Below are 23,710 nucleotides of genomic sequence, written 5' to 3' on the forward strand. Positions count from 1 at the left end.
GAACTTTTTTCATTTGTTTTCATGCGAAGGCTTTCACGAGCAACGTTATGGTTCGTAATGAGTTACCTTTGGGTCAGATCGTACGGGTGTAATTACAATTCGCAGCCAATCAAGTCAGGGTGTCACGTCGCGGGCAAACGTGCCTATTGGTTCGGTTTCTCAGCAAAATCCGGAGCGCTTTGGAAAAGCGAGCAGTATTGTGGCACATGTTTTTATTCACGACCTTTCCCTGGAGATTAGGGCCAGCATCGTCAGGTGTTAACAAAGGCTCAGCTAAAACTGCAGTCCAGTGGAACATTTGCATAGTCCCTTCATGAATGCCTGTGAGTATTAATGTAACCACACAATGCAAGTTAAATTGCATTGTGGACTTTACACACATGCGAGAGAGTGAAACCTCGGTTTCGTGTTTTCAGAGGTGAGGAGGGGGGCAGTGGATATCAGCGGAATTAAATGTTCGATGTGGGAAAACGTTAAACCAGGGGGCATCAACCCTAATCCGGTGGATTTGGGACTTTAAAATGGGATGTTGGATAATGGGAAAAGCACAAAGCAGAACAGTTATAGCGAAGCCTTACGAAACACGTCAGAGGCTATATTGTGTGATGAGTTGGTTAAATAAATGTATATGAATGCGCCTAACCTGGCACAAGGGCTGTGGTTACGTGACCGCCACTTAGTGGCAAATTGCGGCTGCTGTAGTTGTTGTTGTCATACATATCGAAGGTTAAGGTGCAGGCCTGCAAGTGCCCGCTAATGCCACTGCTGGCGGAAGAGACTCCACTCGAGGGAGCTCTAGAGAGCTATTTTGGCCCTCTCTTCCACACTGGCCTGAGGTGTTGCAGATAGGTGGTAGTACCCACGCTTTACCCCACCACACACGACCTGCGGATCGACTGGACGTGGTGAACCCATTGATACTGCCGGGTGGACAGAGGTGGTGTCCGGTGTTTAAGAGACGCGCCCTCTGCTTCCACTGCCACATCACGAGATTGAATTGGAGTTACATGCGGACTGCTAGTCCAGTTTGTTGACCATTGCTCCAAGGCAGTGTTCCTGTACAGATATATTTTGGGTATGACGTGGAAATTATGCGACAAATCCACAAGGGTCTGTTTCACTGCAGAAAATTACATTCACGCGTGTACACGTATGTTGAACTTCTTTCGCACCCTACGTAGCCAACCGTGGTAATGAGAGGTGCGGGGGTCTCACAGCGAACTAAACCCAAAAAAAGCAGTTCTAAAGAGATTCGTTTTCATTCTAGATAATTTTAAAGCGCATAGATCTCCAGCGGCATCCTCATATCAGAAGGAAGGGCCTTGCAGGCGGCCGCAGAAGTGCATCTGAAAGCGCGCGATGCGGTTGACCGTCTCTGTCCGTTGGCCAGCCAAAACCCTCTGTGGATCCCCCGAAACAATTCTAATCAGCAGAATTTAATTAGCCTGTTCTCACTCCGCTGACGTGTCTCAGAAGGTCAACATCAGTGCTCCGTATGAATATTCGAGTGTGATCCACCCGAACTTGCCTTCACCCCCACTGTGCATCTCCGTCAAGCGGCCTGGATTCTTGCTAAAATGCCCCAAAAAAAAAAAACCTCACCAGAGCAATTTGGCTCGCGTTTCGGAATTCCGCGACCAAACTTAACGACGCAATATTTTATTGCCACTGAGCGGTGAATGCGCGCGTGTGTGTGTGTGTGTGCGCGTGTGTGCGCGTGTGTGTGCGCGTGTGTGTGCGTGTGTGTGTGCGTGTGTGTGTGTGCAGTCATCGCTAACGCACATAATCCCCAGTACCTGGCACTCACTCTCACTGATAGCCATCGCAGTGCACGGTGGAATGTATTGCGTTATTTCCACTGTAATCTGCTTTGATTGCTTGCGAACAACGAGGCCCTTATTTTTTTGGATCCCTCAGCACAAGTCCAACGACTGGGATTGTCCCATTTGTTAATGAGATATTTTTTTTCGTTGTTGTCTAAAGGGATTTTCATTTTGTTTTTATTACATAGGAGGCTTTGAACTCTGGCAAGTCGTGGCATGTACAGAAATTTCCCCATTAGCTCAGAATTATTATGATTATCTGCAGTTCATTATCGACAGCCTCCCTAAGCCCTTTGCACGCCTGCTTATTTTCCCAAGTGAGACTGTGCGCCGTTCTTGGACCTCGATGGCTAATTCGCCTGACGCGGAGATTTCTCAGCGATTGTCACGCCTTTATTACGAGAGTGTAATCGCTCAGTTGTTGCAATCTCATGCCCCTCTGGGCTGGAATACCAACCTCTGTGGAACCTTGAGCTAAAAATGATGATGATGATAATGGCTTTTTTTCTTTCACTCTAATCGTGGGTGCAAAATCACTCCAACTGAAAACTGCCGCAGTTTGTTTATTTTTTGTAACAGGCAGGTTTTTGGTTTGTTCTACGAAAAGTGCAAGCCTGGTTGCCTGAATATATTGTATATACAGTAATTTCCCTACTTTATCCATATGTATGTATCATGTTGAACTTCTTTCGCACCACACGCAGCCAACCGTGCTAATCGGACGTGCGGAGTTTTTCGCGGTTACACAAGAGCGGTAAGGAAGTCGATTTGTCCCGACGTCTGGTGGTATTGCGTTGAACTTAACGACAGAGCACGGGCCCAGGTGCGTAAGACTCAGGCCGAGTGAGAAAATATATCCGGGGTCGGTCTGCGGAAAAGCTGGGCAACCCCCCCCCCCCCCCCCGTGGCGTACGAGCCTCTCGAAGGGAGGCTTCACGAACGCCAATCGCTTTGCCTCGGCACTTCTTTTGCCCCGCCGTCCGCAGCGCTGACCGGGGCGCAGGGCGACTTCCTGCTGAACGGGAACTTCGTGGTGAGCATGTTCAAGCGCGAGGTCAAGGTGGGCGTGGCCGTGCTCGAGTACAGCGGCTCGGACCAAGCGACGGAGCGCATCAACTGCACCGACCGCATCCCCGAGGATGTCGTGCTGCAGGCAAGCCAGGCCTTCCGCCCGACCGCCCATCCCAGTCCCACGAGGTCCAGCGAGACGTAACGTCATCTCGACAGCCTCGCGCTTGATTAAACTCATCATCATCCTCATCGCCATCACGATCGATGGGGCAGATATCTCGTTGGTGTCCACTGCACATTTCGTAATTTGTTTACACTTTCCTCTGTCCTTGTGGCAATTTGCTCAGGTAGCGCACATCAATCTGGTACCAATCTCTTATGTCCTCTCTTTCCAGTTGCTTCAATTTTTTCGAACAACGAACTAAACTATTGAACTATTTAAACTAATCTTCTTGGTTGTTTCGGTAAAGTCACGTAGAATGAGAATAAAACAATAAAACAAAATAAGACAATAAAATTCTCACGACGTTTCGGCCACAACACAAGTAGCCTTCGTCACCTGAATAATTTTATTGTCTTATTTTGTTTTATTGTTTTATTCTCATTCTACGTGACTTTACCGAAAGAACCAAGAAGATGAATCCTTGCAGTCACGAAAGCTTTAAATCGAAATATTTAAACTAAACTAAAACTTTTTATTTAAACATATTGGTTGTTTTATTTTACCAGGTAAGGCCCACAGCGCTATTAGCTTCTTAGTCAGAAGCGACCTGGACCACAAATGATAGCTCAACTTTGTGACTTATCATGTGGAAATGTATAGCAGCCAAATACTCTAATTGCCCCTTGATTCTAATTGTGGAGGAAAAAACCTGGGGACCCGGTGAAAATTCTATGCGACCACAGGGAGAACATGCAGCAGACGTCAAGGTTGGGATCAAACCCGCGACCTCCTGTATACCAGGCGAGATAGTTAACATTTAAGCACTGTGGCGCCCCATAATGATGTGATAAATTAACATAATGTGAATAATGAACGTAATAATGTGATTAATTATCATAATAATGACCGTAATAACGTATCCCCCCTGTGTTGTGCCCTATGACAAACAGAACAACACGGACAACTAAATTATGGCAGGGAGATTTGCACCATTTAAGCTTCTGCACTTCACCCTGTCATCTCCTTAGTAGCTGAAGTTCCCTGCCTGTCATGGCCCGATCTTCAACGCGTATCACGTCCCTGTTGCTGCCATGCAAGGCGAGGGTTTGGCAAGCCTCAGGTCACAGTGACACTTGAATCCGTGAGCTGTCGGCACGTGTCAATCTGTCGCGAGCTGTCACTACTTCATCAGCCGTTCGTCCCAGCTGCTTCGGTAGCCGACATCAATGTCGTGTTGTGCATGGGCAGTTCAATTGGCACTTGGGTAATGGCATTGTTGTGTTGTACACTTCTCTTTGAAACGGTTTTTCTTTTGGGCAATGTTATGAGTTAAGACTTGTGTTGCCAGCATAATAATTTTAATGCATTCAAGTTCATATGTGATATCAATGTTAGAATTCGGACTGGCAAAGCGAGCATTGATACTCATCTGAATTGGTCATATTGAGCCAGTAGTGGAAATTCCACTTTACTGTGGCAGAGACTAAATCTCTCAGTAAAATAACTGTTACTGACTTTTCATATGATTGTACTTATAGTATTGAACCTCGATATATTATGGTCTGAATTTATCCACAAATGAGTCTTGAACTCGCAACCTTTGGGTTGTTAGTCAGGTGCAAATAGCAGATCCTGAGCAGACAAAATAAGTACCACTTTATTGGAAATCAAAGCACTTGTCCGTTTGATAGACTTTTCCCCTGCATGGGAATGATGAAATTCTCAACGCTGGCTTCAGATCACAAATAAGAGGCAATCGCCATCCAATCGAAATGCAGTGGTGTGTGGATTCGTTGCTCGCGATGCTTACGTTGAAATCCGCAACACTGAAGTATTATTTACTATGTATGCAGATTTATATACAAAAATTACTTTTAGGCCAGTAGGTAAGCATGAGATGGAGCAGCGAAAAAGATGGTACAAACGAGACTATGCTAACATTCCCAGCCTACCGTCCGATGCTCGTGACACACGTTAACACATAATCAGAATACTCATTTATACTGAAGCGAATCTGATGAGCTATGAAGCGAATTTTCACCGATTTCCAGTAGGGGTGGGTCAGAACGTTACAACAACAAACTACAAAAACACGAAAGGAGTGCAAAGTATAGGAAAGGTAAACAAATCACCCAAAAAATGTATACAAATAAAACAAAAACAAAAATTTCCTTTAACCGGGTAAGGCCCACCGAGCTATTAGCTAAGAGCTCCTCGACCCTTGTCCACGTCCGTCGCACACGAGGCTACCGATCGCGTCGTCACTTGACCCTCCGTTCGCGTTGTTGCTCTGGAGCCCGGGAGATCGACGACCGATGTTCGGTCGCCGCGTTGGGGGGGGGGGCATTCGTCGCGATTCGTCCACCCTAAAAACCGCGTCCACTGCACACGCCACGCAAGTAAATGCGGATACCTGATGCACAAATGGAAAATGAAAAAAAACTCTCCAGTGATGTGCGACTGTGGCCACCCAGAATAGGCCGTACAACGTGTAACAAGGCAACGCCCGATCGACAAATGCGCAGGAGACGTCGCAGCGATAACAACTCCATCGGCTGCTCCCGACGCGCTTGTCTGGCTCGACAAACCCGAATGCGAAATCGCGGCCGTCGCTCCGCGTCCGCAACGTCGTCGGCCGTACGACAGGAAGTAAGACGTTCGCCGCGTTGCTGTGCTCGCCCTCCCAGGTGCTGTCCGTGGGCCGCCTGCACAACCCGGACGTGCACTACACCTTCAACGTCCCCATGGAGGAGCACAGCGAGCGCTTCGTCTGGGACCCGTACGGGCCCTGGCAGGACTGCAGCCGCATTTGCCAAGGTGCGAAAGAAGTGAACACGCGTTCTGATTCGAGCACGTGTTGGCTACGTACAGGTGCGAAAGAAGCCCAACGTGCATGCATGCGTGCGGTGGCCCTGGACAGAGTTGTGAACCACATTAAGGTGTGAGGCCACCTCAGTGGCTCGGGTTAAAGGTTAGGTCTGAGGTTGTGGTTGAGGTGAGGAGACGTCGGGTTTGTTGTTGTCCTTCCCCCGCACCTCCGATTAGCACGCTTGGCTACGTACGGTGCGAAATAAGTTCAACGTACACACAGAACACGTGCATGCATTTCCTGAAAAACGTGAGCTGTACCCGTTTTGTTCCTTTGAATTGCAGACGTATTCCAATTGTGCTATCGGCATCACATTGTCATGAGACTAACCGCCCTTTCACGGAGCAATGCTCATTCACTGTGTTAGAGAACGGGTCGCAGAAGGTGATATCACAGAACTACTGCTGAGGTCCCTTCAAGTGACTTTTTTTTCATGTACAAAGATCCCCCGTGTAGCCTTAACAGACTGTTGGGGCAACTGCTGTTAGCGAGCACCTCCTGAAGGCCGAGCACATCTCACAAGGAGGTAGGTGGCCAGCGCCACTCCCGGCCGCCTTTGTCTCCCCAGTGGCGATGTTTTTACACACCGCACAGCGCAGCAAGTACTCATCTGAGGCTGAGTCGACCTAGGGAAGACCCAGGACACACGCTTTTGTTTCTTATCTAAGAGCTGTGACCGTGCCTCGCCTCGCCGTGCTTGTCCGCTCCCCCCCCCGATCCGGCGCACCAGGCGAGCGCTCGCGCCGAGTGACGTGCGTGCGCGAGCGAGACCGCCACCCCGTGTCGGAGCAGCGCTGCGTGGGGCAGCCGAGGCCCCCGGTGTCCCTGTCCGAGCCGTGCAACTCAGAGTGTGAGTTAAGGTAACACCGTGCCGAGATCATCCTCCCTCCCTCCCCTCCCTCCCTCCCTCCTCCCCTCCCTCCTCCCTTCCTCCCTTCCCTCCCTCCTTCCCGTCCTCTCCCTCCCTCCCCTCTCTCCCTCCTCCCCTCCTTCTCCTCCCTCCCCTCCCTCCCTCCCTCCCCTCCCTCCCTCCTCCATCCCCTCCCTCCCTCCTCCATCCCCTCCCTCCTCCATCCCTTCCCTCCTTCCCCTTCCCTCCCCTCTCCCTCCCTCCCTCCTCCCCTCCTTCCCCTTCCTCCATCCCTTCCCTCCCTCCTTCCCATCATCTCCCTGTCGCTCCCTCCCACCTCCCTCCCCTCCCTCCTCCCTCCCCTCCCTCCCTCCTCCCCTCCTTCCCTCCCCTCTCCTCCCTCCCTCTTCCCCCCCTCCCTCCCCTCCCTCCCCTCCCTAATCTCCCTCCCCCCTACCTCCCCTCCCTCCCTCATCTGCCTTCCCCCCCTCCCTCACTCCCTCCCACCTCCTCTTCCTGTCCTTCACTTTAAAGCCCACCGTGCCACGTGTTCAGTGTATGCGTTTATTTCAGCTATAATTTATTACCAGGTCACTTATGAAAAAAAGCCATAGAGCTCAGTGGGCCTTACCTGGTAAAATAAATAAAATATTCATTTTTTTGTTTAACGCTGATCAGGGGGTAAAGGTGCAGCACTGCAAGTGTACTCGCTCACGCCGCTGCTGGCGGACAGACCTCCACCAGTGAGATCCACAGAGAGCCCCCGCCTAAAGGGCCTTTGGCCTACTCGTCCACGCTGGCAAAACGTCTTGGAAGAGCTGGTTGTAACTAAATGTTTCCGCGCCGCACACGATCGTGACAATCTGCTAACTGTGGTACACCCATGTTTATATTGTTGGGTGGGCAGTGACGGAGGGATTTCAGAAAACTTCCCATTGTTTAAAATGCCGTATCGATAGATCGATCCGGGCAACCGCCGGATTGCAAGGTCAGTGTGTGAGGAAGCATTACACAATGGCAAGAAATCCAAGTCGGGGAGGGCAATGGGTTAACAGTGTTAGAAGACGCGACATCCCTCTGAACAAGATGAGGCATTTTCTTCCTCATGAGTGTATCTAGAATCAACATGTTGGGGTGGCCGCGGGGGTTCGCACTGTCAGGGCAGCGAGCCTCCACTTCTGTGATCCTGGCTTCCAATTAGGGCTGCAGCCACCCGTGATTAAATCAGCTTTCTCTGGTGTGACAAATTAATTGTCTCAGCCCACACAGGAATGTTTGTACGCAACAAAAAAAATGAACCCCACTTCCGTATTCAGTGAGAGAACCGGTCCTGGGAAAGCTCTTTACCAATCCGCATTGACCAGCGTGGTGAAGTATGGTTACGCAACCCCCACAACTCACACAGCCTGAGTAGACCCTCATCAAGCAGTGGATGTGACTAAGGACTGCACATTGCAGTGCATTATGCAAGTTATAGGCAGCGTCGTGGATTTCACATTTAACGTGCACAGTCTTTCTGACATGCGCCGAGTGCTGTTGAACAAACAGCAAATTACGGCAGACGGGGCATTAAAGGCTGTGTGCTGCTATTTTATGACGCATCTGCAGCTTTGAGATCGGACCAACAGATCTTAGCTGCTGTCGTTAATGAAATGGGATGAAATGTTCACTTGCAGCAAGCATGAGTGCTTATTCCAACCGCTGCCTTCATCAGCGTAGCTCTTACGGCTTTCAAAAGGTTTTTTTTTTGTGGCGTCAGTGACTTCTTGGCTTATTGGGAAATCACTGTGAAATCCAGGTCAATTAAGTGTGGCTTTTTTGGGCCTTAAAATGAATACATTTATTTTATTGGCACTGGTGCAGTTTGCGTTATTAGTACGTGTCTGCTGTTTCATTAAAAAGTGTATTTGTGTGCTTATTACATTATTTCCAAAACATTCCAGTAAAATAAAATAGGCAGTTTTATTTATTAATTTACCTAAGTTAATGTTCAAGCAGCTTACCGTTCACAAACACTACTGCATTCTGTATACGTTGCTGTGAATGTGCTGACTTTCTTTAAATGGGTGTTTTTGCAAGGTTGCATTATTACGAATAAGTACACACATCTCTCCTTGTTATGAAACAATGAATAACCACTGGTCTCCTACATTGGCAATATATCTCGTAGAATTACATTTAATTCCATCAGCCAAGAGGAGCGTCTCTACCGATGCATTTCCAGCAGCAATTGATGAAGCAGGCAAACCCTCAACTGGTTTCATCTTTCCGCTTCTCATCAGCATGTTGTAGCCTATTAAAAATGTTGCTGGGTTCCATGTTGATATAGGCGTCATGGAGATGTTATGGTAATTCATGTTGCATTCTTCTTAACTTTTTAGCCAACACCTATGACCAGATCAGCGTGAATGGGCACGTTCTCATCAGCTCTCGAGAGTTACACCTGGACAGCGCTTGAATGAGTGACCACAATGCATCGTAGGCGTTATAGAGGCTGGAGGTGGTGGGGGAAGCTACGTTGAGGGCAGTGCAGCAAAACCCATCGTCGCTCTGCACCTCAACGCTCCCCACCTCTGTATCCCCCCGCGCTGGTCAGTGTGTGGGACGGGGGGGGGAGGGGGAAGTATGGCCGAAAAACCGGCACGATGCCGCAACGGCTGCTTGGGGGGGAGGCCTTCACGCAGCGGTGGGACAAACGATGGCCTCCGTGCAGTACGACGCGTTAGCAAGGCCTCCGTGCGGTTCAACACGTAAGCAAGGCCCCGGTGGCGGCAGGGGTGGCGGGGGGGGGTGGCCGAGAGGAAAGTCACAAACACAAAACTCCCCGCAGGTGGCACGTGCTGGGGCGGAGCGACTGTTCGGCGGAGTGCGGCTCGGGTCACCGCACGCTGGACGTGCGATGCGTCCGCTACTCCGTCGGCGGGCCGGCCGTGGAGGAGCCGCCCGTGGCCGGAGGAGACGCGGCGGGGCCCACGGGGCGGAGAGGCAGCCCCTCTCACCCGACGGACGACGCGCACTGCCGGGACCAGCCCAAGCCGTCCACGCGGGAGGCCTGCTACGGCCAGTGCAAGCTGGTGACATGGAGATACTCGCCGTGGTCAGAGGTAGGTGGGAGCGAGCGACGGGTCGAGCGCGTACTTGCCTCGGTGAGTATGTGAGTGAGTGGGCGGGGGGGGGTGGGTGAGTGAGCGAGCGAGTGAATGGGTGGGTGAGTGAGCAGTGAATTGGTCGAATGAGTGAGTGGTTGGCCCAAAGAGTGAGTAGGTGAGAGGTTGGCTCAGTGAGTATGTTAGTGGGCGTGTAGGTATTGGCTCAGTGAGTGTGTGGGTGTTTGGGTGGGTGAGTGAGTGGATGGGTGAGTGAGTGAGTGGATGGGTGTATGAGTGGGTGAGTGAATGAGTGCGCAATTGAGTTAATGACGGAGTTATTGAGTGATTGAGAGTGGGCAATATCTCAGTGAGTGAATAAGTGAGTTGATATACGTGTAATAGTAGGTGGATGGTGTAATAACCCACCTAAGCACTTGCACATGAACTGATTCTATCGCTCGTATCTCCTTGTTAGACGCCCTTTGGGACGCATTCCATTTCTTGGCTGCCGCACACCCGGGCCTCTCCTAAGTTCAACTTAACTCTGAAATGAGCATAGGCCTGCCTGTTGCAATGTATACACATCAATACCTGGCAGATAAAGGTGGCCGGGCGTGGTGCTAGCTCCCCCCCCCCGCCCCCCCTCGCGCACCATGCCGACCTTAATAGCTGCTCGCTAACTGTGCTCGTATTGCCCCAGCAACCAAGAAAGATGATACGTCACTTCTTTGTCCAATGTTTTGCGAATGCATATATTCGTAACTGCATCTCTCATCATTCATGCACGGCTCACATGTTGTGACAACACGGGGTCACGTGTGAGGGTATGGTGCGTGTGTGCGGTGTGTGTGTGTGTGTGAGAGAGTTTGTGCCAGTGAAGAGCGGTAGTGTCGTGGTTTGCGCACTGCACTATTAACCCGGCGACCTGAGTTCAATTTCTGCTCACGACCACTAGCAATGTCGAATATCTGAACCAATTCTTGACCTCGCCTAGGTCTACTCGGCCTTAAATGAATAAGTGGGGTGATGTGTAACCATCAGCACTGGGGAGACAAAGGTGACTGGGCGTTATGTTGACCGTCCACCACCCCCTCGTGTGGTGTGACGGACTTCATAGGTGTTCGCGAACAGCACTTTCACCAACGGGCTGTTAAAGGCTCCACGGGGTATCCGTGTATTTCTGTGTGTGAGAGTATAAGGTATGCAGTGATCTCAGTGAGTTAACCCACAACATCTGGCCCTGACCTACAATTGAGCCTTCGACACTTCACGCGACCTCAAAGTGCACCTATCCTGGCACAAGTGCTGTGGTGATGTCGCAACCACTGGACGCATTGTTGTTGAGTTAATGTGTGATGCTGCCGAAACGGGTGAATGTTTAGCAAGTTAGTGGTCGGCTGAATGTGTGTAAGTAATTCGTGAGTAATGGCGTAGATGTGTCTGAGTGTGGGAGAGTACGTGATGGTAATGCTAGTGGGTGAATGTTGAGTGAGTGGTTGACCGAGAGTGGGTAAGTCATTTGTGAATGAGTGAGTTGATGTGTCTGAGTGTGGGAGAGTGAGTTTGTGACAATGCTGGACTGAGTGAATTGTGAGCTAGTGAGTGAATGGGTGGGTAAGTTAGTGTGTGTGTGTAGATACGGACACACTGGCATGCCTGTGTGCATTCCAAATCCAGCAAGCTGCAAATCTAAACAGTTATAGTGTTGCATTTTCAACACAATTCACAAAGGGGGGGCTCTGGGCGCAGCAATGGATTACGTTTTCAAAACACAAGGGGAGAATTGGATCCGGAGTAGCTGCCTACGGATTACGTTACCTCTGGTCACGCTTGGAGTCAAATTGCTGGAGCCAGGGCTTGTATCCTTAAGGTTATTTGTTAGCCCGCCCAGCTGATGACAAATGGGTCTGACATTCACATTGAGCGTTCGCCCCTATTGTTTGGGCTTTCTGATGGAGACACACACACGCAACGCACACATTCGTGTCACTCACAAACCCACACTGACCCATACATCTTTGTTTGGTGGTTGCTAGTGTAGGCGAGTGAGTGTGTGTGTGTGAGTGGGGGTCCCGAGTTCGATTCCTTCTCACGGCCACCAACACCAGTGGCGATTATCTGAATCGGTCCTGGGCCTCCCCTAGATCGACTCAGCCTCCATTGAGTACCTAGTGTGATGTAAAAAAAAAAAATCCCTCTCGTGTGCCATGCTGGCCTTCATAGGTGTTCGCTAACAGCACTTGCCCCAACAGTCTGTTGAAGCTATACCAGGGATCTTTATCTTTAGGGGTCTAAGAGTGAGTAGTGGTCTAATGGTCCGCATTCTGCGCTCGAATCCCGGTCCACTTGGTTTCATCACCCAACCATGCGCAGCATCAGTAGTAGCAAGTTTAAAATACAAAAAAAAATCAACCTCATTGACATACAAGCACAATCTGACGACAAAAACGACACCATCTCCGTCCACTAACAACGCCACCATGGCGCGCCGTCCGCTTTGGCAGTGCTCGCGGAGCTGTGGCGGGGGCGTGCGGACGCGCGAGGCCGCGTGCGTCGGCGGCGCCGGCAGGCCACTGAGGCCCGAGGAGTGTGCAGGACTCGCGGAGCGGCACGCCAGCGAGGAGCCTTGCGGCCTCCAGCCCTGCCCGGCCTGGACACTCGGGGACTGGAGCAAGGTGACCTTTCAGACGTGCTTCTGCGGCCGTCTGGGACGCTCTTCCTGATGAATATTAGGAAGCCGCTGGAGCTGTGTACTTTTGAACGATCTGCATTGAAAAGTCGTTTTCTTTGGAACTGCCCTTTCGTGTTTAGTTGGTTGACCTTCCCTCGCACTGTGAATTAGCACGGTTGGCTACGTCCGGTGCGAAAGAAGTTCAACATACGTACACGCATACACTCAACTCGTGTACACCGTTGACAGCCACGCGGACTGGCAGGGAGACAGACACACTAGCTGAAAGATAGACAGGCGTGGAAATAGACAGGAAGACTGACAGATTGACTGATATAGAAACAGACAGACATAGAGACAGATAAAAAGATCGACAGACCGACAGACATAGAGACAAAGACTAACTGGTATACTAGCAGATTGACAGGCATAGATATACAGACACAGACAGCTCGGTATAAAGCAGACAGACAGACACACTGTTGGATGAGTGGATGCAAAACATAGATGGATAGATGGGTAGATGGACAAGTCGTTAGGTTAGCCAGACAGACTGGCAGGTGTAGACGCAGATAGTCAGGCAGACACGCAGACGGAGAGATCGATGGGGGGGGGGATGGATGGACGCCTAAGTATGTAGGCCTCCAGACAAACTGAACTAAAACGTCAGACTGATGTCGGGACACGCGTCCGAGGCACGGTTGATGGTGGCCGTGTCTGCGCGCGTGCCGCGGGGTTGCAGTGCCTGGTGACGTGCGGGCGCGGCGTGTCGAGGCGGCACGTCGAGTGCCGTGCCGGGGACTCGGTGCTGTCGGAGGAGATGTGCGGCCCGGACGGGCGGCCGGACGCTGTGCGCGCCTGCCTTGGGCCTCCGTGCTCCACGTGGCAGGAGGGACCGTGGGGACCGGTACGCCGCCCCCCCCCCCCCCCTCTCTCACGTGCACGCAAACGGCCCACGCGCTCGAAGGCATTCCTATGAGCGAAGAGACGTTCGAGAATTTCTGTAGCTTACGTGATTAGGCCTTCAGTTTTTGTTTTGTTTTACCCCATAGGCCGTTGTGATCATCGTGCCACCTTTTTCATGGCAAGGATTTTGATGCTCTACGCCAAGACGTTGTACGAACTAAGATGGGGGAGGGTGGTGGAGGGGGGCACCCCTTGCACAAATGCAGATTAGAAGAGCAGTGTGCCGTTGACTGTCTTGTCTCCTCTGCAACCGTGCCACCCAATCACTGTTTCACCACTACCCAAACATATTAACAAAATACAAAAAGCCTTTAACAGACTGTGAGGGCAAGTGCTATGAGTGAGCACCCAACAATCACATGACAAAGACACGCTTTGCTTAATTTTTGTTGTTTATATCCGATTATAACTGTGGTTGTTTTGTTTCTCATTTGCCACGTTCTTCCATGTGCACACACACACACACCTATACTCACTCGCAAACGCACACTCTCTAAAACACCTGCACGCACGCACGTGCCTACGCTCGACACGCAACTCAATGACACCCACGTGCACGCACGCCCACGTACACGCACGGCACCGCGTGCCAACTGCCACCAGTGCTCCGCCACGTGCGGCGCCGGGTACCAGATGCGCGCCATCCGCTGCATCGAGGGAGAGCGAGGGGAAGCGGTGGCGGAGGAGCGATGCATCGCCACCGCCCGGCCCAGCCACACGCAGGTATACGGGTGACCCCTTTTATTTCCTCATCGTTTTTCCTTCGTAACAAAACGAGAGCCCAGTGTAAGACACCGAGCCTAACAAGGGTTGGGGGGGGGGGGGTTACAGGGCGGTGGAGTACAACAACTCCGTGGACTGAGTCCCGGCCTCAATACTCTCCAGGGTCCGTAGATGGGGAGGATATTGTGCTCACTGCCCCACACACGTGGGGACTACCAGCGAGCAAGAGCCGGTTAATATATCGAGGGCAGGGGGAGGGGGGTATAAGGGATAAGGGACAAAAGTAAGGGGAGCCTCCACATGCCAAGTGGAGTCGTCCTCCTCAGAAGTCCCGAATATATACGGGCGCCCTTTGACGAACAGATGCCACCAGGAATTGCAATGCAGAGGGCACCGGTTCAAGTCGATCTCCCGGCGCGGTAGTTGATGCGGCCTTTCCGAAATCCACCCGCTTCTGTCCAACCAGCAGCACGCACGGGTACACACACAGCCAGTCGACCGGCAGGGGGTGAAGTGGTGTGTGGGGGCACTGCCACTTCTGTCGAGACGTGGAAGAGTAGGCAAAAATACCCCATAGGGAGGTGATTTCGAGCTCCTCTGTAGCGGAGGTCCTTCCCCCAGCAGCGGTGGAGCTTTAAAGCCACGTGCGTGCCCACCACCTCGTTAAAAACGCGCAGGCGTTGTCAGTTTGTGTGGCCTCCCCTTTAAACGTGTGTGCCACGTGGCCAGGTGTGGCTCAGGGTTCAGAGCGCTGAGCTGGCACCGCTGACACCCTGGGGTTGAATGCAAACGACTGCCAGTGGTTGAAGTGGGTTCTCAATCGTCGTGAGTTGATGGCGGCAGCCCAGGCTAACAGCGACTGCACAGGAAAAAAAACACATTGTGAAAAAAGATGGGGTTCTGCCCTAAACGCGTGTAAATGTTATACTCTTGAAATATATATAAAAAATCAGTTTGCCGATCGTGCGATGGACATTACTCTTTGTGACAGCGTGGATGGGAAAGTGCTGCCCGCCACTGCGTGGACCAGGGGTCACTTGAAGGGCCCTCAGAGGCAGCTCTGTGATATCCACTTCCCTGTGTAGTTGTCACGACATGTAGGGTTGCGTTGCGTAGATCTGCATGTATACGTCATATCGTGTCGATGGGACAACATTGGAGGCGGAAAGATAAAAAAAAATAAAAAAAATAAGTGAATTCATATTCTTGGTTCTTTCGGTAAAGTCACGTGACTTTACCGAAAGAACCAAGAAGATGAATCCCTGCAGTCACGAAAGCTTTAAAAAAATAAGTGAAGTTAAGATACACAATGACACTTGATTATTATTGAGTACGTACATAAGATTGCCTGTGATATAGACTAGTGGTCGAGTTAGAGGGCTCCCACTGATAATGGAAATGAGAACCGGCCAATGCTTAAAATTTTAAATAGCCCATGGAATTCAATAGAAATTTTCACCACCTGATGTGGAAAAACTCTGTTGGTACGGATTAAATGACATAAAACAACCCACTGATATTTTAAGAGCTTATCACGCAAGCACCGTCGATGAGCTCGAACAAACCCAATGGTCACGTGGCAGTGAATAGTGACATATATTGGCTGGGCCCACGCGTTAGATTTTCATAAAAGACAGCCAGGCAGGGTTGCATTTTCAGACGTCAATATTGTCGTCCGTCGCGTCACTCTAACGCGATGATGATTAAGAAGTCAATTAATTCAGAGGGACTTATTTAAGTGGCCCGTCGCTCTTTCTCGCCCAACACAGGAATGCAAGGTGGTGGAGTGTGCGTTGCCCGTGGTGCCCAGCACACCAGGGCATCCGACCCACCCGGACCAGACGCAGTGGAGGTTTGGCTCTTGGACCGATGTGAGTACTCCCCTCGATGCCACTTCCCCTGCAGCATTAATCATAATTATTATTACTCGTACACGTTTGTAGCGGCGTGTATAGTGTCTCTGTGGTGCAGCGCCAGTGCCGAGAGGAGGGTGGTACTGGCGCTATGGTTACCCCGTTGTGTTAAGAATAAACGTGTTGCCTCCAAGTTCGAATGTGCGCCTCTGTGGAACCCACTACACATTTTTCCCACAGCGTCGTTCGTGCAAAACTGCATCTCACAACGATGTACGAGGCAACAGCTATATGTATATATATATAAAATGCCCCTCGCAGGACACATCAGAAGCATATTATTTTTTATACTGGAGGAATCCGATGAGCTATGAAGCTCTTTTTCACAGATGTCCAGTAGGGCAACGACAAACAGTACAAAAACACAACAGGAGTGCAGAGTATAGAAAAGGTAAACAAATCACTAAAAAAATATATGCAAATAAAACGAAAAAATGTTTTATTTTTTTATATCAGGCAAAGCCCACTGAGCTATTAGCTTCATTTTGAGAAGCGACCTGGACACAAATGATAGCTCAACGAAGTGGCTTATCATGTGGACATTTATAGCAGCCAAACCATGTAAATAATCGAAATGCAAACCCCAAACCAAGGTCAACTCAATTAATGGCCGTAGTAAACAATTTGTTTTATTTTTAAATATGGCTTGAATAGTGGAAGGGACTGAAGTTGATAAATGTCGAGTGGGAGTCCGTTCCACTCCATGGATATCCACTTCCCTGTGTAGTTCCGTTCCACTCCATGGGAGCTGCAGATTGTTCGGCACGCTGACCCCACTGTCTTGCGTTTAATTTGAGGCTGATTGAGCAGCTCCAGACTGGATGAACAAAGTGCCCTGCATGGGGTGTAAGCTGCAATGAGGGGAGATAGATGGGCCGGGGCAAGTCCATTCAGAATGTTATATAGTCAGTCGGCTTGTTTAAACAGAAGCGGAAAAGAGATCGCTAAGATATACCAGGACCCATATTCAACAGAGAGTGTCCTTGCCTCTATGGTAAACAGTCTGATATTCATGGTTCCGTTTTTAATGGGTATGGTTTTCATAGTCTCTTTCGAAAAAAGCAGGTGTTTTTTTCATCTGTCTGGTATTCATGATTCAAGTATTCGGACAGTACTATTGTTCATGGGATGACAATCGTGGATCTGGCATTCATGCTTTGTGTTTTTGAAAGCTTCAATATTCCTGGTTTTATTTTTCAAAAGTCTGCTGTCACAGACATGCTTTGCCGCGGGTTTATTTATCACGGGTCAGATATCCATCGCTTTATTTTCCATAGGTCTCAATTTTCAATGGTTTATTTTCAATGGGCTTGTCCTGCCCGATGGCCCTGATCCACGGTGTTCAGTAATGTATGTACGTGCCATACACAGCCTGACCGCGCTCACCGGAGGTTCTGCTTGCTCTCCCCCACTGCCCCCCCCCTCCCCACTGCCTCCCCTCCCACCCCAGTGCTCGCGCTCATGCGGGGAGGGCGTGCGCGAGCGCTACGTGAGCTGCCGCGACGCGGACGGCGACGTGGCCGAAGGGGCCGCGGCGTGCGCCCACCTGCCCCGGCCGCACGAGCGCGAGGCCTGCTCCTCGGGGCCGTGCGTGCGGTGGCAGGCCTCCACCTGGGGCCCGGTGAGACCCCCTGAGCTCTCCGCCATCCGACTAGTCCCCCCCCCCCCACCCCGATGATGTTACTGGCACAACCATCGTGTTCATTCATTAACAGATTCCGTGTAGCCATCGACGCAGAAGCCACGCCCTGTGCATGTGCGTGGGATAGCGGGTTCCACGCGGTCCCTCTCGCCGCTCCGCTGGCAGGGCCTCGTCTCCGGCGGCTGTGATATTTAGCCCCTCTAGAGAGTATTTGGCCTACTCTTCCATGCTGGCCAAACATCTTGGATGAAGTAGGATGAGTTTTGGTCGCATCGTTTGCTGGGCTCGTCGTCGGGGTCCAGCGTTAATGATCGCAGTGAGAAATGCATTCCAAACTAAACTAAAAGTTTTTTTTGTTTTCACCAGGTAAGGCCCACTGAGCTTTCTAGTTATGCTTCAGAAGCGACCTGGCCACAAATGATAGCTCAACGAAGTGGCTTATCCTCTGGAATTTAATAGCAGGCAGATACTTTAAACGCATTTTTATTTTATATATTGGAGGGGAAAAACCAGAATACCCAGAGAAAAAATCCACACGACCACGGGGAGAGAGAGACACGCAAACTCCACATATACAGCAGGCGTCGTCAGGTTCGTGATCAAAACCACGACCTCCATAACAGGCGAGGTAGTCAACATCCGGCCATCGTGCCGCCCCACGGTATAGATGAGATTTAAGATCTGGAATAAAGATGTGCGACGGCCGGACACTCCAGCGTCGTGCCGCACTGCCACGTGACCAAACGTGACGGTCCCCGGTGACTTGCGCGTCATCTCCCCCCCCCCCCCGCCGCTCAGTGCTCCGCCACGTGCGGCCGCGGCGTCGAGTCGCGCCACGTGGCCTGCGTCCCCCTCGACGACCCCACGGGCGTCCACGCCGTCGCCGCCGTCACCGAGTGCCAGCCGGAAGAGCGCCCCATCTCGGAGCGGGAGTGCTCGCCGGAGGCCTGCCCGCCCGAGACGAGAAGTAGGAGCGGAGGGGACGTCTCGGGGGAGGGGGTCGCGCGCCCACGCCCGGTAGCGCCCGCAGGGACCCCCTCGTCTGCTCTCCCGTCTCCTCCTGCTGCTGCCGATGACACCGATGACGCTGACCGCTGGAGGACTGGGCTTTGGGGACCCGTGAGTTGTTTTGTTTTTTATCTGCGACCCGAACGGCAAAGCCGCGCGCGTGTGCGTGTAGTACGTCATGCATCTTGGCTTATAGATGCCTATACCTTGGCTGTGTCCCAAGCTACGCAATCTGAGAATATTAATAAGATAAACGTTCTTTTTAAAAGAAAAAGCAGTCAGGTGCTGTGTCATGGCTCTCGTGACATCATTGGTATCGTACGGAGACGGATGGGTTTGACGTCACAGTAACATCACTGGGTTGTTGTAGTGATGCACTTCGGAGTTTTTCGCTTCAAGAAAAAAATGTGGCAAAAAATGAACCTTCGCTGACACGCGAAAGAAGTTCCACATACATATGTACAAACGTTTGCTCTGAGTCCGCGGGTCCACAGTTCGCCAGGGACATTGTGAATCGGAGCAAAAAAAGCCTGCGGCCCTGCGTTCTGAAACGTTTGTCTGTCGCCACGCCGGCCCGACCTTCCGCACGCCCCCCGCAGTGCCCGCAGACGTGCGACGACGGCGGCGTCCAGCGACGCCTCGTCGTCTGCCAGGATCCCGACGGCGAGCCCGGCGATCGCTGCGACCAAAACTCACGGCCGCCGGAGATGAGGCCCTGCCAGCAGCAGCAGCTGTGCGCCCTGTGGAACTTCGGCACGTGGAGCGCGGTGAGAGGGAGCGCGCGGGACCCACTCCCCACACTCGCTCGCGCGCTGGCTGCCGCGTCGATGGCTTTCACGGCGTCTGTTCATAAATTGAAACAGTGGTTTGATCAGTAACAGCATTAAAAAAAAAACAGGCAATCCGGGTGAGAGAGCAAGCACTGAGCGACGTGGTGCACAGCCAGTAAGGACAGCATAATACCACCGAGTACGCCTCATACATGACTTAGTCTCACCGGATTAGCGAACACGTGGGTTTATGGCTAATCATATTATCCAAGAAACTTGGTATATTCATTACAGGCTAATATCTAATTGCACAACATTGCTCTAAACATAAAGGGCGTAGAGACACATACATCCAAGGTGAGTAATCTATCTTCGATTAACACCCCCATCATTCCACTCACACCTCAATAAACAGCAGAAATACAAGGATGATACAATGTGGCCTGGAGAGCAGGTGATTGGTTGGTTATGATCTTGATTTGAAGCTTTCGTGACTGCAGGAATCCATATGGTTGGTTATGATTGCTTAGGAGAGAAACACATTCTTGAATTGCTAAATTAAAATATATATGTATTTTTTACTCATAATTATACCAATATTTAATTATTGATAGATGTATTTTCCATTGTGCCACTGTTATTGTATTGAACAATCTTCGTCCTTCATTAAGCTTTTAAATCGAGAACAACAATGCATGACAAGGATGAGCCCCTGTGTTCACGATAGCCTTTCTGCATACACATCTGTGGCAGGAAAGGCACCATCATCACGGCAAGTTACAGGGCAGTTTCACGACATTTTCCATAGCTCGTTTTCAACACAGCAGCGCTGCCCTTCGTAACAGGAGACACATCTGGCCGTTTATGTAACAGAGCACAAATCAGTGCCACCTGTGGCGGTAAAGCTTTTATGTCACCATTCTCTTTATATGGCCAGTACAAGCAAATTAATACATCGTATGGGCGCGCTGCCTTACAAACCTGGCAACCTGATTTACTAAACTCAACGTTTTATTTTGCCAGGTAAGGCCGACTGAGCTATATAGCTCTTTTTCAGAAGCGACTTGGCTATCACAAATGATAGCTCAACGAAGTGGCATATAGTGTGGACGATTACAGCAGCCAAATCCTCTAAACGCGCGTTGATTCTAAATGTGGAGAGCAAAACCGGAGGACTCGGAGAACAATTCACGCGACTACAGGGAGAGAGAAATGGGCATTCGAAATATACAAGCATCAGGGTTGGGATCGAACTCACGAACCTCCCGTATACCGGGCGAGGTAGTTATCATCCCGCGATTGTGGTGCCCTCTAATTTAGATTCCTAGCCACAGCTAACATCTCAACGGCTCCTGGGCTGCCTCTTCACCAACCCGCTCGAGCCAGCGTGAAGGACGATCAAATAACCCCCATGGCTGACATGGCATGGGAAGGCCTTCACCAATATGTGATAGACTTTAATATACCGCAAATTATTTATTCAGGAATGCTTCACTGTGGGGGTGGTGGTCTCTGTCCCTAGCCACATGCTGTGCGCGTGTCTTTGTGATGCACTGTTCTCAATTCTGCTATACGTGTGTATGTGTGTGATGCAGCGCATGTGTGTGCATGCGTGTGTGTAGCGGGAGCGGTAGTGCAGCAGTTAGCATGCTGTACTATGATTCCCGCTCACGGCCAATACCAGTGACGATTATCTGAACCGGTCCTGGGCCTCCCTTAGGTCGACTCAGCCTCAAATGAGTACCTGGTGCAGTGTGTAAACATCGCCACTGGGGAGACAAAGGCGGTCGGGCGTGGTGCTGGCCACCCACCCCCTCGTGTACTCTTCCGGCCTTCATAGGTGCTCACTAACAGCACTTGCCCCTACAGTCTGTTAAGGCTATACAAGGGATCTTTGTCTTTATAGCCAGAGCAGAAGTGAGCAGTAGTGAGCAGTTGGAATGCTGCACTACGAACCCGGCAACCTGAGTTCAATCCCTGCTTCCAGCCAACACCAGTCACGATTATCTGAACCAGTCCTGGGCCTCCCCAAGGTCGACTCAGCATTAAATGAGTATCTGGCGCAGTATGTAAACATCAGCACTGGGAAGACAAAGGCGGCCGGGTTTAGTTCTAGCCACTCACCCCATTGTGTGCTCACTGAGCTATATAGTTCTTTTTCTGAAGTGACCTTGCCATAAATTACATCTCAACGAAGTGGCTTATCACGTGGACATTTATAGCAGCCAAACAAGCTCAATGCGTGTTGATTCTACATGTGGAGTGAAAAACCGGAGGACCCAGAGAAAAATCCACGCGACCACGGGGAGACACGCAAACTCCAAATACGCAGGCGTCATCAGGGTCAGGGTTGAACCCACGACCTCATGCATATCAGGCGAGATAGTTAAACAGCTCTGTGTGTGTGGGGGGGGGGGATCTCGCTGTCTTTGCGACACAGTGTTCTCGATCCTGCGGGGGCAGTGGCGTCCGGACGCGCCTCGTGCTCTGCCAGTCTCCGGAGGGACAGCCGCTCCCCGAGACGCGGTGCGACGCGGCAACGCGGCCGCCGGCGGCAGACGCCTGTCCCGACGAGGGTCCCTGCGTGAGCCCCGGGGTGTGGCACCGCTCGTCCTGGAGCCCGGTACGAGCCGCGCCGCCGGTCTCTTGCTTCGGCCGCTGTGGGGCTGCGTGCACGGATAATGAGGAGTGCATTTCCGAGAGGGAGTGGCAGGAAGGGTGGAGGATACCCAATATCCCCTTCTCTCCCCGTGAGCAAATATAGCCCTTCAAGAGGTGGTAAGACATCGGGCGAATACGGTGGGGCAGAGGTCATCGTAACGAACAGCACTTTTGTTTTCGAAGATGTTTTCAGGCATTCGGCAAATGGAATACAATGATGTACTGGAGTTAATATTCAAATGTATGCCAATTGTGTTGAGTAGTGGTTGTGATGATGATTTTTTTACGTAAATGCAATGCCACTAATGATTGTCTCATAGTTTATATATGATATGTCATCATATTGTTCGTTATAATATAGTTAATATCATCATCACGTGGCGTTTTCACTGGAGATCTGTTTTTAACGAAGGCCAAGTATTTCCTCTAGTGAGAGAGTAATATTAACGATAGCAGTAATGCATGAGTGATATTAAAAAAAAAAAAAAAGAACTGAGGTGGTAAAATAAAAAACTGCAGAATTATCTGCAGCTGATGATGGGGAAAAAATGCAAATCATTGCAACGACAAAAAATAGCAATTTCAAAAAAGCCACATTTGACCTTGATGAACATTTCCACGAATGTCAGCAGTGGTTCGCCCCACAGAGTTCAGACACAGGATGCATAGGGCCCTGCTGTTATCTTGGGCCGTACAATGGGAGACACCGAGGCACTGGGCCACCCTTCACTTGGTAAACCTTCCTTATCCACATTTTATCAGTGGGAGGCTGGGCGGGGGGGGGGCACGCTCTATACCAAACCTGGAATTCAGGATACGCGATAGCAGATAACGATCTCACGGGAGGTTTCCTGCCAACCGAAAAGGGGTTGATGAAAATGTCAGTTGGCGCTTTGACTGCCCTTGCAGAGGGGAACCGATGCGATTGGGCACTGCAAGGATTGCCCCCCACCCCTCCTTCACCCACCCACTCACCCACCTCCGTTCCGTCTCGCTGTTAATTTTAGACGCACGATGGAAATGTCATGGGATGGCAGCAGGGAGCGGAGGAGTTCCAGCCGACAGAAAGACTCCCGTTGCTGTGACCCCCCCATTGTTTGATTTATCTCTTGAAGGAGCAGCGAGCGAAGGGTGCGCGTGCGTGTACGTGTCTGTGCGCGTGTACGTGTCTGTGTGTGTGGCACAGTCGCAAAGATGAATTTAAATGAACGTAGAAGTTTTTAAATGTTTTAAACATTCATTATCGGAGTGGAACAAAGTTTGAATAGCTGTATTGTTAGATAAAGCAGACATAATTTGGTCATGTGAAGTCTAAAAGTGTGCTGCTGTGCATGTGGTGATTGGTGTCATTGGTTTAATTTTAAATGATGATAATTCTTTTTTAAAAATGATGATGACGGTAATGGATATGATTACAAATTATGATTTTGTTGATGAAAGAGATGATAAAGGAGACGATGTTTAAACGTAATGCCGATACGAATGAAAGTAGCAATGGGCACGATGACGGTTCACAAAACATTACTGTTAACCATCTAGTTATGATGACGA

At 50.6% G+C, this 23,710-nt stretch overlaps 1 protein-coding gene across 1 annotated transcript in view; it reads left to right on the plus strand.

The window, feature by feature from the left end:
* The window catches only part of LOC116949400 (A disintegrin and metalloproteinase with thrombospondin motifs 20-like), a 165,099-nt gene that overhangs the window by 110,412 nt on the left and 30,977 nt on the right, over positions 1-23,710 (plus strand). Inside the window, exons 17-28 of the mRNA XM_032966683.2 lie at positions 2,810-2,976; positions 5,685-5,814; positions 6,597-6,726; positions 9,547-9,820; positions 12,310-12,480; positions 13,219-13,383; positions 14,046-14,165; positions 15,935-16,036; positions 17,529-17,699; positions 18,519-18,839; positions 19,328-19,495; positions 21,939-22,121. Of these exons, the coding sequence (XP_032822574.2) occupies positions 2,810-2,976; positions 5,685-5,814; positions 6,597-6,726; positions 9,547-9,820; positions 12,310-12,480; positions 13,219-13,383; positions 14,046-14,165; positions 15,935-16,036; positions 17,529-17,699; positions 18,519-18,839; positions 19,328-19,495; positions 21,939-22,121 (2,102 nt within the window). The remainder of the gene's footprint in view (positions 1-2,809; positions 2,977-5,684; positions 5,815-6,596; positions 6,727-9,546; positions 9,821-12,309; positions 12,481-13,218; positions 13,384-14,045; positions 14,166-15,934; positions 16,037-17,528; positions 17,700-18,518; positions 18,840-19,327; positions 19,496-21,938; positions 22,122-23,710) is intronic.

The sequence above is a fragment of the Petromyzon marinus genome, chromosome 36, assembly GCF_048934315.1.
Source record: "Petromyzon marinus isolate PM22_M1 ecotype Great Lakes invasive population chromosome 36, UKy_Petmar_22M1.pri1.0, whole genome shotgun sequence".
NCBI classification, from domain to species: Eukaryota; Metazoa; Chordata; class Hyperoartia; order Petromyzontiformes; family Petromyzontidae; genus Petromyzon; species Petromyzon marinus.